The sequence below is a fragment of the Telopea speciosissima genome, chromosome 7 (genome assembly GCF_018873765.1).
Source record: "Telopea speciosissima isolate NSW1024214 ecotype Mountain lineage chromosome 7, Tspe_v1, whole genome shotgun sequence".
NCBI lineage: Eukaryota > Viridiplantae > Streptophyta > Magnoliopsida > Proteales > Proteaceae > Telopea > Telopea speciosissima.
In genome coordinates, this window is record NC_057922.1 from 33,052,788 (window position 1) to 33,069,073 (window position 16,286).

General features: G+C 38.3%; 1 protein-coding gene across 2 annotated transcripts in view; it reads right to left on the reverse strand.

The window, feature by feature from the left end:
* LOC122668132 (protein PELOTA 1) overlaps positions 1-14,916 on the reverse strand; it is a 37,647-nt gene extending 22,731 nt beyond the window's left edge. For both annotated transcript variants that reach the window (XR_006333905.1, XM_043864712.1), the window contains exons 1-7: positions 14,741-14,916; positions 14,577-14,659; positions 12,296-12,371; positions 11,613-11,687; positions 11,445-11,501; positions 7,899-7,944; positions 517-592 (exon numbers count right to left, since the gene is read on the reverse strand). Coding sequence is in view for 1 of the 2 variants with exons in the window: in XM_043864712.1 (XP_043720647.1) it covers positions 517-592; positions 7,899-7,944; positions 11,445-11,501; positions 11,613-11,687; positions 12,296-12,371; positions 14,577-14,659; positions 14,741-14,791 (464 nt within the window). In the remaining variant the exon portion in view is untranslated. The remainder of the gene's footprint in view (positions 1-516; positions 593-7,898; positions 7,945-11,444; positions 11,502-11,612; positions 11,688-12,295; positions 12,372-14,576; positions 14,660-14,740) is intronic.
* Positions 14,917-16,286: the final 1,370 nt, after the last annotated feature.

The following is a 16,286-nucleotide window of genomic DNA, read 5'->3' on the forward strand; positions in this document are numbered from 1 at the left end:
TAAATTTTGATTTATGTTTCCAAAAACACTCACAAAAAACACTTCGTTATCAAGCGGTTTTTGGGTGTTTTCCCATTTCTCGGAACGGAAAAACACCAAAAACTATTTCTCGTAAGGTTATCAAGTGGGCTCTAACTGGTCTATAAAATATAAATAACACTGCTGATTGTTTCTAAAGTGTTTCCCGATCCCATTTAGTTAGAAAAGGCTTAGTTGAGTTGAGTTGTATTGCTCCCAAAAGTGAGTAATGTCTCTGTAAATGACATATCCATTGCGTAGAACATTGAAAAATGAAAAGAAACTGCCCAAAAGTATCTGAAGATATAAGTGCAAAACCAAAAAATATACACAAAGTAAGTAGAAGTAAGAGTCAAACTTAAGAAACAACAAAAACAGATAAAAGCACACACATGTGCAAGATAACACTAGAATGATTAACACTCAGAAATTGAAGTGTTCTTCTCAGCATCTTATCAGGAAATTTAATTCTAGATAAAAACATTGAAATATTTTTACCTTCTGCCTATGAGAAACACATGTGCTAATCCTTCTTGCATCAAAACCACAGCAAGATCAGCACTTCCAGAAGGATCTGAAATTCGGACAAACAAGCATTGTTATTTAAACATAAAAGCAGAGAAACTAGAGACGTTTTCAACCCTAAGGCCTAAGGCTAAACAGTGTGAAGATGTGGTGTACTCATTCAACAATAGAAAATTTTAAAAAAAAAAACAGACAAGATAAATGTGAGCCTAAGATTGTCAACATTTTAGGCAATTCCATACGAGTTAAGACCCAGCCCGTCATTCAACAAGTTAAGCCTCAACCTTGATGGCCTATCCACCAGGCTACAGCTACAATTCTGATGATAAATAAAACAATAAGTAGGTGAACCTTATAGCTGAGCCCCACATCCATCATGAAGACAACTTCAAGGCCACTAAACTCAATTCACTAATGGTGTAAAATATCTACACTTAGTATTGATAGTCAAACTTTTACCCCTTTTATGTTCTATATATTTTTTTTACCAAAGGAAGGAGAAAAAGAAAAACAGGAGAACCCAAAAGGGGAAAAGAAAGAAAAGGACAGCCAACCCAAGCTTAGCTAGGGGAGTCCAAAGCAACAAAAAAAACATTTTGAAGGCCCCAGGAATCAACAATGAGTCTGTTCCTTGGGGTATCTAAACACTGGGAAGGAGAAACAAAAGATAACTTTGCAGAAATTTCAAAGGAAATGGAATCCCAAATCTGCCGGTAAGATCGAGAATTGGAGTTCATTTCCTGACATTACGCTCCATCCAAATATGGTTGAGAGTAGCACAAAAAGCCAGTTTTCCCACGCAGTCACATAAGGAGGAGCCAGCAAAGGACTTGACAACCCACATCCATTCTCTAGAGCTGACCTGCACAAATCTACCTTTTCTATATTTTGACCTGCACAAATCTACATTTTATATATTTACATGTATAATATGAAAAATACCTTGAAACTATGGTCTGGGAAATAATGTATGGCAGTTGCCTCCAGAGTATTAACTAAGGCTCGTTTTGGCCCCATGAAAATTAAGGCAGGCACTGTAACTTTATGAGCATCAATGAAGATTTTTTTGTAAATGCCCAGGTTTTAAACCAGCAAACAGGGTTTCTAGTCGAGGGGTCAAACTGATGGGACTTTGATATCCAAATTGTAACAACATATTCTTTGTCCGTCAAATTGCAAACAAGGTTCGAGAACTCGGGTCTCGGTGGCATCTCGGCTAGGCCAGAAACCGAGTCGAGCGAGATCTCGGCGAGTTGGTGCAATTTTTTTTTTTGGACTCGGACCCCAACTCGGTGGGTTGTACACATATTTTGGGTCTCGAAACTTGGTATCCAGCCTATTTCAGGCCATTTAAACACAATGGCATGCCCAGATTTGCCAAAAACAAGTCCAAATATGAGTTTCACTTTGGACCATAGGTTGGTAGGCGACGAGTCGTACTAAAAGTCTAAAACAACATAATCTATATATAATTTAGTAAAACATAGCAAATTAGCAATCAAAACATTCTAATTAGCACACATCAATCAAAACATTCAAATAAAATGTACATTACATCAATGTTCACTTAATTTGTTACATAAAATGAGATTGAACAAGAAATTCATCCCTATATCGATCCACATATAATTCCCATGTCATGGAATTGCTATAGTGTTGCAAATAGTGTGACACGACTTCCATATAAGTCTTCTCGATCAACATATACCAATCTCCCTATCTTAGGGTACATGGGAGAATGTTGGTATGAGGTGTAAGATCCACTCCATCTGTCATATTGAGTTTGAGGCATGTATGAGCTGGTTTGGGACTAGGAATGTATGCCCAACACTGACCTAGAGCTTTGATGTCATACTCACTGACGCCCATACCGACCATAGGCACTATAATCGAACCGGTGCTCTGCTGGCCATAGTCATAGCCATGATGATCTTGAGATGATTGCCATGGTCGATGCTCACTAGTAGTATCTATACTCATGCTTCCGAAACTTGTAAGCATGGTGTTCATCTTCTTGTCCTCCTCCCGAGCATAGACGATGTGAGTGTTTGCGACCCTTCTTTACGTTGTATGTTTTAGGGTAGCCACCATGGTCTTGATCTTGAGTGGCATGCGTAACCGAGACTCACCGGTGAAACGCACGGGTCCTCCTGCGTTCCAACTTCTTGCTCGTCTCGCTCGCGCATCCCCTCGTGACGATCATCATAATAACCGCCGCTCCGCATGCCACTAGCACAGCGGCTTCACCACCATCACCATCACCATCACCATCGCCATCGCTAGCATCACCGGTGTCATCACCACCACCATCATCATCATCGCCAGGACTTCCTACAAAGGCGGCTCAAAGGTTTCGGTGACTCGCATGTGCACGCCCCCTCTTGCGTCGACATATATTCATCAACATCGTGCCGGTTAGAGACGCAATGGTGGGGTCGGGCCTACCCAGATTGATCCATATCGGTGTACCACGATCCTCACCCTTTGGAATAGGGGATCCTCATCGTCATCGAGTCCTCTTGAAAAATGTTGGGCCAGTTCAATGGGTTCTTTATCATTGGCCTCAATTCCTTCACGTATGTGCCTCATCCTTAATCTCATATCAGAGTGCACATACACAAGTGCCCATCGTTCGCTACCCAACCTATTCCGCCTCTTTGAATGTATCAATGAGAATGTACTCGATTGCGCTCACATCGGAGGATGAACAAGTTTGTGAGAGCACTCACCGCTACCTTCCTCGAGGTTGGGTGAACTTGTACCATAAAGCACCCACCATGGCTGCATTACAAATATAGAATAGTAAGAATATGTACATTATAAAGAGATAAATTATAATTCATAAATGTAATATCATGCCACCTACCAGGGTCGACTTTTGTCTACCCTCCACTGCAGCCTAGTCGACCGAAACTTCTTGAGGCCTCTCAAGTATTTGATCTATTTTCAATATGAGGCATTAGTATTTCCTATTTAGTAATTACATTCATAAAACCAAAGTGCCAAAGTCCCATACTCTCACCTCATCGTTGCAAGCGGCTTGTGTCTTTGGATGGGGCTCCAACTACGAGTAATACGGCAGGCGCCTCTAACAATTCTATGTCTAGCCCAAGATCATGGGAGTAGTGATACTTTGGATTCAAATAGTATCTTTGGTAAAGTAAACACCACAAATATGATTTGTTAGTGACTTAATCGCTTTAATGCCTTTAGGGTTTTGAATATGTAAATGTAAAAAAGTTATAACATTTAAAGTATAAAGTATGTTGAACTCACCACCTTATACGATGGATGACTCAAGTGCTTCTCCCACCGCTCATTAATGATGTTAGTGTAGGACTTTGCACTTCGAGGTATAGCGACTCTAACCATTTCCTTCATTTTTGGATGGCAAGCATAAATGTGGCCTAAAGTAGGCTTCTTCTCTGTATCAACCATCCTCGATCTTGACCACCGGCTCTAATATGCCAACCACTTTCCCCAAGTCCTTCCAAAATCCATCATTTGCAATGGTCGTTGTGCTACCTTTGCTTCTTCCGACTTAGAACCTCGCCAACCAAACCATTCACGACCGCAAACATACACCTTAGACCATCGTCTTACTCCAAAGCTCTTCAATGCAATGTAATTGGTGGCAAATCGAGTGACACCAGGCCTCACTAAATCTCCATTGCATTTCTCCCTCATCAAGGCTAAAGCATAAGAATGGTTGTACACAAAAGTTGTCACTTGTCTTGCCCTATTTACCACCCGCCACCAAAGTCTTTTTCCCCATGTCCTTCAAAGATTAAATCAATAGAATGGGCTGCACATGGGGTCCAAAAGAGCCGGATCCTCTTACTCTTCTTATTCATCAACTTCTCTCCAGCCTTTTTATAGTTGGAACCGTTATCCGTCACAATTTGGATAACGTTCCTTGGTCCTACCTCCTCCACCACTGCTTCAACTCCTTATACAAGTATGATGCATCCTTTATATGCTTTGATGCATCGATAGACTTCAAGAATATAGTCTTTCCATTGCAACTCACCATGAAATTTATGATGGACAGCCTAGTAGGTCAGTCCAACCATCACCATAAGAGTAACCCCATATGTCTCCCACATTGGCTTCAAACCATCAATGTATTCTTTTAGCTCCTCTACCTCCCGAGGCAAATACACATTGTATAATTCAAATGGTGAAGGTCCCTTCCATCCTGCACTCTGACCCTCCTGTGACATCAAGGAATGCATCATAGTATGTTCCTTGTGCTACATTGGCTGGAATGCCATGGTAAAGCATGAATTTTTCAAGGCTTTTCGTGCTTTCTCTTGTTTACCACCAAATACTTGTGGGATGGTTGGTGGTAGGCATCTTGTTGCCTAAAAGTGGTGGGATCCTGCTCAAAAATGGGTTGGACCTTGTACTCGTGGTCGGGTTTGGGGTCGTGGTATATTTCTTGTCCAGTGCTTCTTCTCCTCTCATCTTCTTGCAGATGTGCGGCTGAGCCAGATCCACCACTCCTCTTGCTTGCTCATATGCTCTTATATTATCAAAATGAAAACTTTGTCTACTCTCACCAAAGTCTCTGGTAAATTCTCCATTCACCTTTGATTGAAACTCACCAGTGGAGGCCCAATGTCGAGATCATCTTCGCCACAAACCTCTGCACCAGCCCTCTCTAGTATTGCCTCATTAAACTCTTGTTGCATTCTTTCCCTCTCGATTTTTTTAATCTTCCTCCTTTCAAATGTTGTGTCATTGCCACTTTCACTTGGATAGGAACATTTGGGCATGATGAAACATCCTTGCACGCATGCGGACAAGTGTTGCTTTAACTGGTGGCTCCTCCAGGATAGCAACTTCCCACAATAATTGCATTTGGACTTCTTTTTTGCTCGGACATGGGAACTCCATGTTGCCATGCTATATCGGACATTGAATACAAAATGTCTTATGTTTGACATTACATAAAAAGCATGTATTAATAACCATGGATCACTTAAAGTAAGGTATTCAAGACTTAAAGTATGCTATTCATAACTCTTAAACGTAATGTCAAGCTACTAGAACTATGAAATAACTATATCTTATTTATCCCCTAACCCAAGTATTTATTTGTTAATTAAAAATAATATTTTGAATTTTTTTAAAACTATTTATACCTTAAAGTATAAGAAAAATATAATATAATGATGAATTTGACACCATTTGAAGTTGAATATTATGTACATATGTTGTACATAATTTTCCATAACCAATAAGTATTTTTCCTTAATATTATATATATTTTTTAATTTTTATAATATATTTATTAAATCTGAAAAATAAAATAATTTTTTTAATGGGTGAAAATAAAAAATTAATCCATGGGGCTGTAGAGCATCCCAAGTAGTTTAACATATATCAAAATCATTTTCAAACAATCACTATTCATCCTATTTTTTTCATTTTCTTTTTCAAATAAATCATTTATTTTTCCAGAAATTATAATAAATAATTTATTAACTGAAAAAAATCCGACTCCATGAAGTGATAGATCGGGCAAAGATGTTCAACATATATTAAAACCACATGAATCTAACAAGGATTACAAAATTTTTTTGGAAAAAATAGATTTGGGGAAGAAATAGAAAACACCTTTGAAATCTTGCAAATAGGTGATGATGCTCCAAATTGGCACTTGAATCTTCACTTTGGCACTTCAATCTAACTCCAAACAGTGCATTCCATCCAACAATCGAAAGAAAGAAGAAGAAATTTGAAGGAGAGGTTTTTTCCCCTTGGTTTAGAGCCTAAGAACTTCTGTTCTGCTCTCTCTTATGTTGGAAATGGTTTTTGGGTGAAAATTGGGCTAAATACAACTAACTAGCATCTTTGGGCCCAGCCGAGATCTCGCCGAGATCTCGCCGAGATCTGCGAGATATTGGTTTTTTGTACTAAAAAACCATGATTTTCACCTTCGAGATATCACCGAGATCTCGGCGAGATCTCGAGATCTCGGTCGAGAAATTGTAGTTTTTTGTACCGACTAGGAACTCGACTCGGTTTTGCCCAAACCGAGAAACTTCGCGAGATCTCAGCGAGATCTCGCGAGTTCTCGAACCTTGATTGCAAATAATGGTATACACTACACTACTAGAGTCTCCAGTGTGAAAAGGCAAAGAGGGAGGGAAAAGGCGGGGGGAAGAAATCTTGAGCTTATAGAGGAAAAGAATGGGTGTTTGTATTTAGCAATCTGAAACACATAATTCTTGGAACCAAGGTACTAAAACTCGGGTCTCGGTACCAACTCGGCCCTTGGAAAAACCGAGTTGAGTCGAGATCTCGCCGAGTTGGTGCATTTTTTTTTTGTCGACTCGAAGCCTCAACTCGGTGGGTTTTAGACCTAGTTTGGGTCAGAAACTTGGTATTCAGCCTACTTTAGGCCATATAAACACAATGGCACTATCAGATTTTGCAAAAAAAATATCCAAATATGAGTTTCAATTCGGACCATAGGTTGGTAGGCGATGACGTACTAAAATACCCTACTTTACACATAATTTAGTAATAGAAAACAAGCAAAACATTCAATTAATAGCTAAACAACTTAAATAAGAATTAGAAATGTTAAAGTGATACATCAAACTGTTTAACAGTGTTACAACTATCATCACATAAAATAACTTTGAATCAAGTATTCAATCCCCGCTAGTGTCACATAGTCTTCCCATGACATAGTGTAGCTGTAATGTTGCATATAGTGCTCCACAGCAAACATATAAGAGTTCTATCGAGTTAGGTAAGTAAATACATAGTAGATGGGTCATTTCCATGGGTCAACCCAAGATCTGAGATCTCACCGAGATATGCCGAGTTCTGTTGAGTTAGGTAAGTGAATACATAGTAGATGGGTCATTTCCAAGGGTCGACCCGAGATCCGAGATCTTGCCAAGATCTTGTATTAGTTTGTATCGTATCCCATCTCGTCTCGGTTTCTCAAAAAACCAAGAAACTCGCCGAGATCTCGAACTATGCTTGGAACCCAAATTGTAGGTGAATTGAAGCATTTGATGCAGGTAATGGCCCTCAAAAAGTATCAACAAAGACATTTTGAAAAGTTATAGGCTTTATGCCATCAGACATGGTTGTAGTAGAAAGATCACGATAATGTCTTCACTCTTCAGTAAATCACCATTGGCAGCACATTAGAATAAATTCTCACCATCCATTCGCTGTTTTCTCCTAGCTAAACTTCCCCTGTTTTGGGGCCTCGCTCTCTCTCTCTCTCTCTCTCCCTCCCTCTAATAAAATCTTTCTCATTGTAGCTTATCAAAAAGAAATAAAATACTGGAAGCAAAGGATGTGACTACATGTAAGAGACAGCATACCAGATGCCTGATGGAGTGCATCTAACGCCAATGAATCCCAAATATCCTATATATTTGACACAAAATATAATGAATTTTAGTAATGCTGCAACACACACAACTACACAAGCACCAAAAAGGATGAAATAAATGCACCATGCACACATGCAACCACCTCAGATTCCACTTAGATGCTACCATGTTACTTGATTGGAATAATACAATACTAATAGTAAATAATCATGAACTTGTACATATAACACAATAAGAGTTGCCTAATACATTAAAGCAAAAGATCCAAATATTTCATTTCTGTCTATAAAAATAACAATCTACTATGCAAACAAAAGGGGGACCATCAAGAACCAACCCCCGGCCCAAAGAATAAATAAATAAAGATACAGCTATTGTAATTATATTTGGTGAGCTAACTACACCATCTCCCACTAGCCTTGCTTGGGCTAACTCATTCACTGTGTAATGCAGGGCTGGTTTGGTTTGGATTGAGTTGGTTCATTTGTGAACCAGTTTTTTTGGTTCAGTTTCTGACCTAGGAATCTAGGATCAACATGTGGTTCAAGGAAGCTTAAATACTAGAAACCAGGATTTGTAGGACCCATTTGAAGGAGATTTTAAAGATTGAGATTCTGAAGTTCCTGAAATCAGGAACCTAATCAACATGCAGGGGGCAGTTGGAGGTCTTTAAATGGCTTACAGAATCCAGAATTCCACAGTTTTCAGAAGAGCTTATCTTCAGCCCAATCGTGGGTTAATTTTGAGGAGGATATTTATCTCCTATTACATATACTCCAAGAAAGTATGCATGCCCAAAGAGAGTACCAAAGATAAGCCGCTAAAGAATTTAATAAAAAAATTGGAATTATACTAGAAGTTCTACAACCACAAGTTAAAGGCAAGTTAATTGAGGAGGCCTTTGACGATGAAGACACTAAGGTAAATTGATCGATGATCTGATCAGAGATCAAGAGCCTCATACGGAAGATTATGTTGAAGAGTAGCAAATCACAATCGACCCTTTATAGATCAAACATGCAGAAATTGTTCTTCCGCAACAAATCTTCAATGTCGTCAGTGATTTTGTTCGTGTAGTTCGTGAGAAGCAATGAATCGTCGAATCAAGACTGATCATGTATGCCGATTGAGTGGTGTTGATTCTCCCCTACTATAAGACGAAGCTGAGTCTTTCTAACACGGAGAGAATAATGCAGGGCTGGTTTGGTTTGGATGGAGTTGGTTCACTTGTGAACCAGTTTTTTAGTTCAGATTTTGACCTAGGATCATAATCATAGAAACCAGGATTTGTGGGACCCATTTGAAGGAGGTTTTAAAGTTTGTGATTCTGTAGTTCCTGAAAATCAGGAACCTTAACCAACAGACAGCTTGTGCTACAACTACTACTGATGTCCTTTCTCCTATTTAATGGCATTTTCGGCTGGACCATCTCCCCTTATCCAAGCTTCAGAAGATGGTGCCGAGTTCCATCAAATTTGGACCTGGTTCTCGGTTTGGGCTTTCAAATGGGTTTGGCCCAGTCCACAGAAAAGATACTGCATCAAAAATGCCCCAGCCCACTTAATTATCCCCCCTCTCCTTTCTGAAAGATTTTACCAGAAAGAAAGAGAGGAGTTATCTTGCCAGCACCAAAAAAACAACAATTCCAGAAATGTATTCCCAGCTAAACCAAAAGTGAAAGTACCAAATCACCCTAAAAGCAAACTTCTAACCAAAATAATGTTTTCCTGCTAACAACAATGGAAGAAGCACAGAAGGCGATTATAATGTCAACCTATAGCTATAGATGTAGAACAGCATGCTTAAAATATGGAATCTTCTTGTAAACGTGAGAACAACCAATACAAGGTTCAATATTCAACAAAACCATGAGAAACATTCACTCATTTTCAGTGACCAAAACACCAATGAACGTCTCTTATGGGCAGAAGATCAACATTGGTGTTATTTCAAACATTCAATATAGAAGACTCAATTTTATTTGATTAAAAGCAAACAAAATTTGCATAAAGTAAATAACCAATTTGATGACAGAGGAAATGAATTTATGTTGATGTCTTAGAAGACTTGACATTTAAACATTAATTGCAGATTCAGGATGAAGCTCAAAGAGAACCCCTAAAAGCACAACCTACACACCTTATATTAAGGATATATCCTCATACATTAACCCAGGCTGGTGTTGTAACATTTCTTAGTTTGATTAAACTAATACTTCATTTATTATGTGTAGCATATCAAGGTTCTTCATCCGTTTAAGGTTCTGTTACACAGTAAAAAGTTTTTCTCATTTTTTAATGAGAAACTGTTGAACCACTAGGCTGAACAGAGGAATTGATGCAGATTTATCACCAAACTGAGCTTCTTTTATTAGGAATAAATCTTGGACTACAGTAGGAATTTTCTTCTCTGAGGAAGAACCTCAATCAGCTAAATAATTTTCCAAAATAAGAAGTTACTGTTTATTATTTCATCAATCATTTCCCATTTTTATTAGTATTCACTTCAAAAATTTACAGACACTAAGGCTCGAGTCTCATGCCTATAGGCTTACACCTCATGGTTCCGATGATCCAAATGGCTTGTCTAACGTCTTCAACCTTTAGACATTAGTTAACAGTGACCAGTACAGTGGTTAATAGCTAACCTATTTCAACTGAATCATCAACAAAATAAGACTCAATTAAATTAAGTGAGAAGAGTTGCAGGGGAAAAAAGTTTAAAGAGCCTACTAAATCAAGCATTATCCATATATAACAACAACAACGACATAGCCTTATCCCAACTAAATGGGGTCAGCCACATGGATCCTTGTTCTCCAATCAGTTCTATTTGAAGACATACATGGTACGAATCTCCTATGGTTAATTTAGGCCGGCAACTGGCTCTTTTAGTACCTTTAATCTGAATCAAATCACTCCTCCGTACTGGAGCATCCCAAGGCCTTCGTTGAACATGGTTGTGCCACCTTAAATGACTCTCACGTAGCTTATCATGAATTAGAGCTACCCCTAGCTCAGCTCTAACATGGTCATTCCTTACTTTATCCTTCCTAGTCTTGCCACACATCCATCTAAACATCCTCATCTCCGCTACACTTAGTTTATCTATATGACGCTTCTTAACTGCCCAACATTCCACACCATACATCATAGTGGGTCATATGACAGTCCTATAAAATTTCCCCTTAAGATTTAAAGATATACATCAATCATATAACGCACCTCTCCACTTCATCCATTCCATTTTAATCCTCTGGGCAACATCATCCTCTATATCACCTTCTTTATTTACTATTGAACCCAGATATCTAAAATATTCACTTTGTGGAATCTCCCTCTCATCAATATTCACCACCTCATTAACCGTCCTAGTGCAGCCAAAGTTATACACCATATATTCTGGCTTTGTTCTACTTATACTCGAAGCATTATCCATATATAAATGGACAAATCACAAACAGAGCAATCATATCATGAAAAGTCCACATGAAAGTAAACGGTAAAAAGATGCAAAACAGTTTCTGAAACAGACCTTTCTAAGGACAAAAGGACGATGTAGTTCAATTTCTAGGGTATGGAAAGCCCCAATCTGCAAATGGACAGGAATGAATTAGCTGGAGCATTAAAAATACAGCCACCTCATTTACGCCCGGGGGGGGGTGAAGAAAAGAAAAGTTGTTCATATTAGTGAGAGACTTGCCTTTACATACTCATTTTCTAGGATATTCTTGCCACGTAAACGCAAGACTGACCCTTCCTTGTCATAATCCACAGCCTAAGAAGAAATTACAAATAATAATATGAAGCAAACCAAAGATCGCCCTAACAAATAGGTTGGTAGAATAACATGAAGTAAACCAAAGATTAGCCTAAAAACAATGAATTATTTCTGAGTTTGTAAGTTTACGCAGAATGAACACATGCTATCCTTGTAAAGCTAATTAACTCCCCCTAGTGCTCTTCAACTTGTTGGAGAGGATGGATGGCACTTGTTGATGAGTCAAGTCCAAATTACATGTGGTACACCTACCACAAATAACTGGTGAGGAAATCACCACTATATCATAGTAGAGCCTAGTAGTCACTAGCATACTATCAAGACAAGGGGACTCATCAGTATATATGTAATATGTAATTAGCAAAATGGCATAATAATCTACTCCAGCCTTAAGGTTGTAATATTTGTTTGGGCAAGAGATTGCTATCTAGTTGAGTAGCCCCTGCACCAGTGTGGAGGCCAATGAGAGCACACAGGGGCATCAACATGAATGGATTTTTTATTTCATGGGGTGGGGTGGTAATTTCGCACACTCCTGTCTCTGGGTGCAGGGGCCACACAACAAGGCAGCTTTCTTTTTCCCTATTTGTTTTTAAGAGGCTTACCTCAACTTTAATTTCCAACTTCAGCTTTACACGTTCAGCATCTCTTCCTCCAGAAGCACTCTCTCTCAGAACTTTCCTAAAACAGAGTAAAGATCCATTAAGACTAGTTTTTCACTGGACCTGCAACAGCAACCTACCAGCGATTCATGAGGACCATGTAAATTTCAGTATTTTGTTATGATAAATGACAATGACTCGCCATCTATCGGACAAAGAAAAACCATGCATGCCAATTGGATCACCAGATATTGTAAGAATTCAACAAGAATAATTAGAAGATTTGAAAAGAGATGCTTTCAACCTTAAACATCCTCCAGTAAAATTTCTACGAATGTGACAGCAACCTACCAGCAATTCATGAGGACCGTGTAAATTTCAGTATATTGTTATGATAAATGACAATGACTCGCCATCTATCGGACAAAGAAAAACCATGCATGCCAATCGGATCAACAGATATTGTAAGAATTCAACAAGAATAATTAGAAGATTTGAAAAGAGATGCTTTCAACCTCAAATTTCTAAGAATGTGACTGCCTTTTCTAATCACAAACATCTCATGTAAAGTACTTATAGAAATAATGACACGAGCAAAATTTCTCTTCCTAGGATATTAGTATTCTTAATCTACAAATCACACTTGCAGACAGATAGGGAAGAAAATTATCCTAAATCGACCTGATAAAATTGTCCATTCTTTCACAGTTTCAGCATTAAAACCACATCTACAGCATCAGCAGATCTCACATGTGGTACTAAAAGGAACATCTAAATACCTAATAACAGTCAAACTATCATACAGTCCAGCTTGTAGACTTTTGTTGCTCACACAGGAAAGACCGATTATATTAAAAGCAATAAGGATAGTTCGTCATTGCAGTTCTCATACTAATAAAGTGAAATATGTCAAAAAAATTTGCGAAAATTGACTAATAGAGATCATGGAAGTAGCGGAATGAAATGATTGTGGCAAGGAAGAGACCAAGCAAGAGGCATTCTGTTCTATACTTGTGAGATTTCAGATTAGTGGAAGGTCCAATTAAGTCGAGCAATCCTCACGATTTTACTGGTTAGTGCTATACGCATGTAATGTTTCTCATCGCTTTCTTTCTAGACTTGCACATTTTCATTATCTAATGGTATTTTTTTTTGTACATTACTATTTCTCGCTTTCTTTTGTGGGTATATTGATAATTTCTGTAAAGCTGCTCCAATGTGTTCTGTTTATGGCTTCTTGAATGAGTGAAGATTGAGAAATACTAGGGATCGAAAAGTAACTTTTCATGCCGAGTGTTGGTTACCGTATAGGTGCTAGTTACTCGGATTCAAGGACTTCCCCATCCCCCACCCGCTTCTTATGTATTCAGTTCTTCTTGAACTGAAGGCTGGGGTTTGAGGATTGAGGAATAATTTAGCTAGCGAGGTATGCATAGGTTAAGTCTGTCTTGTTTCCAAATGGAAGCTTTCATGTTGCTCTACAGCTGGTTGGACTTCATAGGGACAAGAGGCACTGAACAGCCTGAATGTCTTAGTTATCTTTGCCCATTTATGAAATTGCCTATTCTTTGTTATTATTTTGTTCATCTGTTGTTACACTTGCATATTGTTTCCTGCATCCCATCACTTAGGGACCCTGTAACTTGTTTATGGTTTAATCAATATTGGGGCACAACACGCTGTTTGGACAGAATTGTTTGATATTAAGGCTTTGATTTTCTCACATACATTCCTGGGAATTTTGATGGTTAAAAACTTCCTCATATCCTTCACAGTGATAATAGCACTCAGTAAAGCATTCCCAATTCTGGCTGTCCCGGTTCAGACCAATCCCAAATAAATTGGTAGTCCATAACATCTACAGGCCAATTCTAGGGTTTTTCAGGCCCATTCCGATCCAGAAACTCTAATTCTGGGTTTTCAAACTGATACTACTCTACTCTACCCCACTCTACTCTACTATATTCTACGGAACATTTGTAGAGAATGAAAGTTGGAAGAAAGATTAATGCCCTCACTACTACATACGTCTTCTACCAAAAAAAAACTACATACGTAACCAATTAAGCTTGTAAGCAGTCTGCCTACCCAATTCCCATCTCAAAAGATAAGTGTACTAAGAAAACAAACCATTCCTAACAAAAAAAAATTAAGAAAACAAATCATGAGAGTTATACTTACCCTAAAAAGAATCCAGTTCTAGTTTTTATAACAAACTGATTTTATTATAACTAAAATTTAACCCAGAAAAAAAGGCTTGTTGAGAGAGGAAAAAGAAGGGTACCTAACAGTAACGGCCATAACAGTGTCACCCTGACAGATCAGATTGTAAGCAAGCCAGAGGTCATCAGACTCCTCTGGAATCATCTGCCAATAATTCAAAACATAAATCAAACTCTAGAGAAATGGAATAAAATGGATTTTTCTTTCTCTCTCTCTATTTCTTACCTTGACACTACCCGGGCCATCGGGAACAAGATTTTTTCGGACGATCTTCATGGCTACCCAATCACGATTTCGTTTGAGAATTCTTCTAACTTTCCCTAAAATTCTGATTCAAGCGTTTTCAGACAGAAGGAGAGGGGAAGCAACTACAGGCAGATATCTTAAGAAAATATTTTACTTTATTTTGTTTATTTTCTTTGGGGTTCTTAAAGTACAGAGCTGCTCGTGGCTTCTCACTTTCTTGAATCTCAGATTTGGTAATGTCCCTTTTTGGAGAAAGATTTCCTTCTTTATTTGGGAGGAAGGTTACGTGGGGGAGATCTCGTTTGCCGCGTTTTTGAAACTTTTTCGTGCCTTGCGGCAGTGTGAAAGTGTAGTGTGTAGATAACGGAGCCAGGGTCCGCAGTAGATTTCATAGACCCTAATCTATATCCGTTATTTTAAAGGCTTTTTTTTTTTTTTTGTTCGGAAATTGGAATCTTTTGGGGGGAAATCACAAAACGACCTAAACAATTATATGGGGAAAATTTTCACACACGATCATGTAAACTGTGTATGTTAGATGATGGGAGTTCAAAGCATTAATTAATGGATGGGGATTTATGATTTTTTCAATTCTTTGTAAGATACCCCAAATTACATTTATCAACTATTTACTTTTAATTTATTATAATAAAATTTGGTGAAAGTTTTCATACACGACTGTGTAAGCTGTGTATGTGAGAAGGTCTCTCACAAAGAATTGAAAAAGTCATAAATCCCCATCCATTAATTAATGCCTTGAAATTCCCACCTTCTCACATACACGGTTTACACAATTGCGTATGAAAATTTTCACCAAATTATATTATAATAAATTAAAAGTAAATTACCCATGTTTGATAAATGTAGATTTGGGGTATCTCAAGTTTTAAAAGAGGTGGGATCCCATTCTCTTACAAGAATGGGTGTGAGACGCCCAGATGACATCCATCATGTCGTATGAGAATGGGTGTGAGTCGCCTAGATTGCATCCACTATGAGTGGGTCCCACATGGTAGATGTCATCTGGACAACTCACAGATGCCATCTAGATAGCTCACACCCATTATCATATGGTCTCATGCGATAATGGTACCCACCTCGTTTTAAAATCAACATTTGGGATTCCTTTCACGTTAATCCTACACCCAACCTGGATAAATATACCGAAGCATTCTTTTAATAATCCATCTACCCCCACCACCACCCTCACATCCCGTCACACCCACTTCTCCCTCCCGCCACCCCCGACTCCATTCTCTGCTCGCAACCTCCTCCTTCCTGCCCCACCATGTTCAATGCATAACCTGTCATTGTTATGCACATTTTTTTAGTACACATGTGAAATGACAATATCTACCCTCATTAGAAAAAAATATATATATATACTACAATGAAAGGGTAAAAATTAAAATTATAAAATATTTCACATTTTGAGAGGTGTCAATAAGAAAATCCCTTAACTAATCTACCCAAAACGTAAAACTCTGTGTAAATGAAAAGAAAAAAAAATTGAAACCATTGCCTG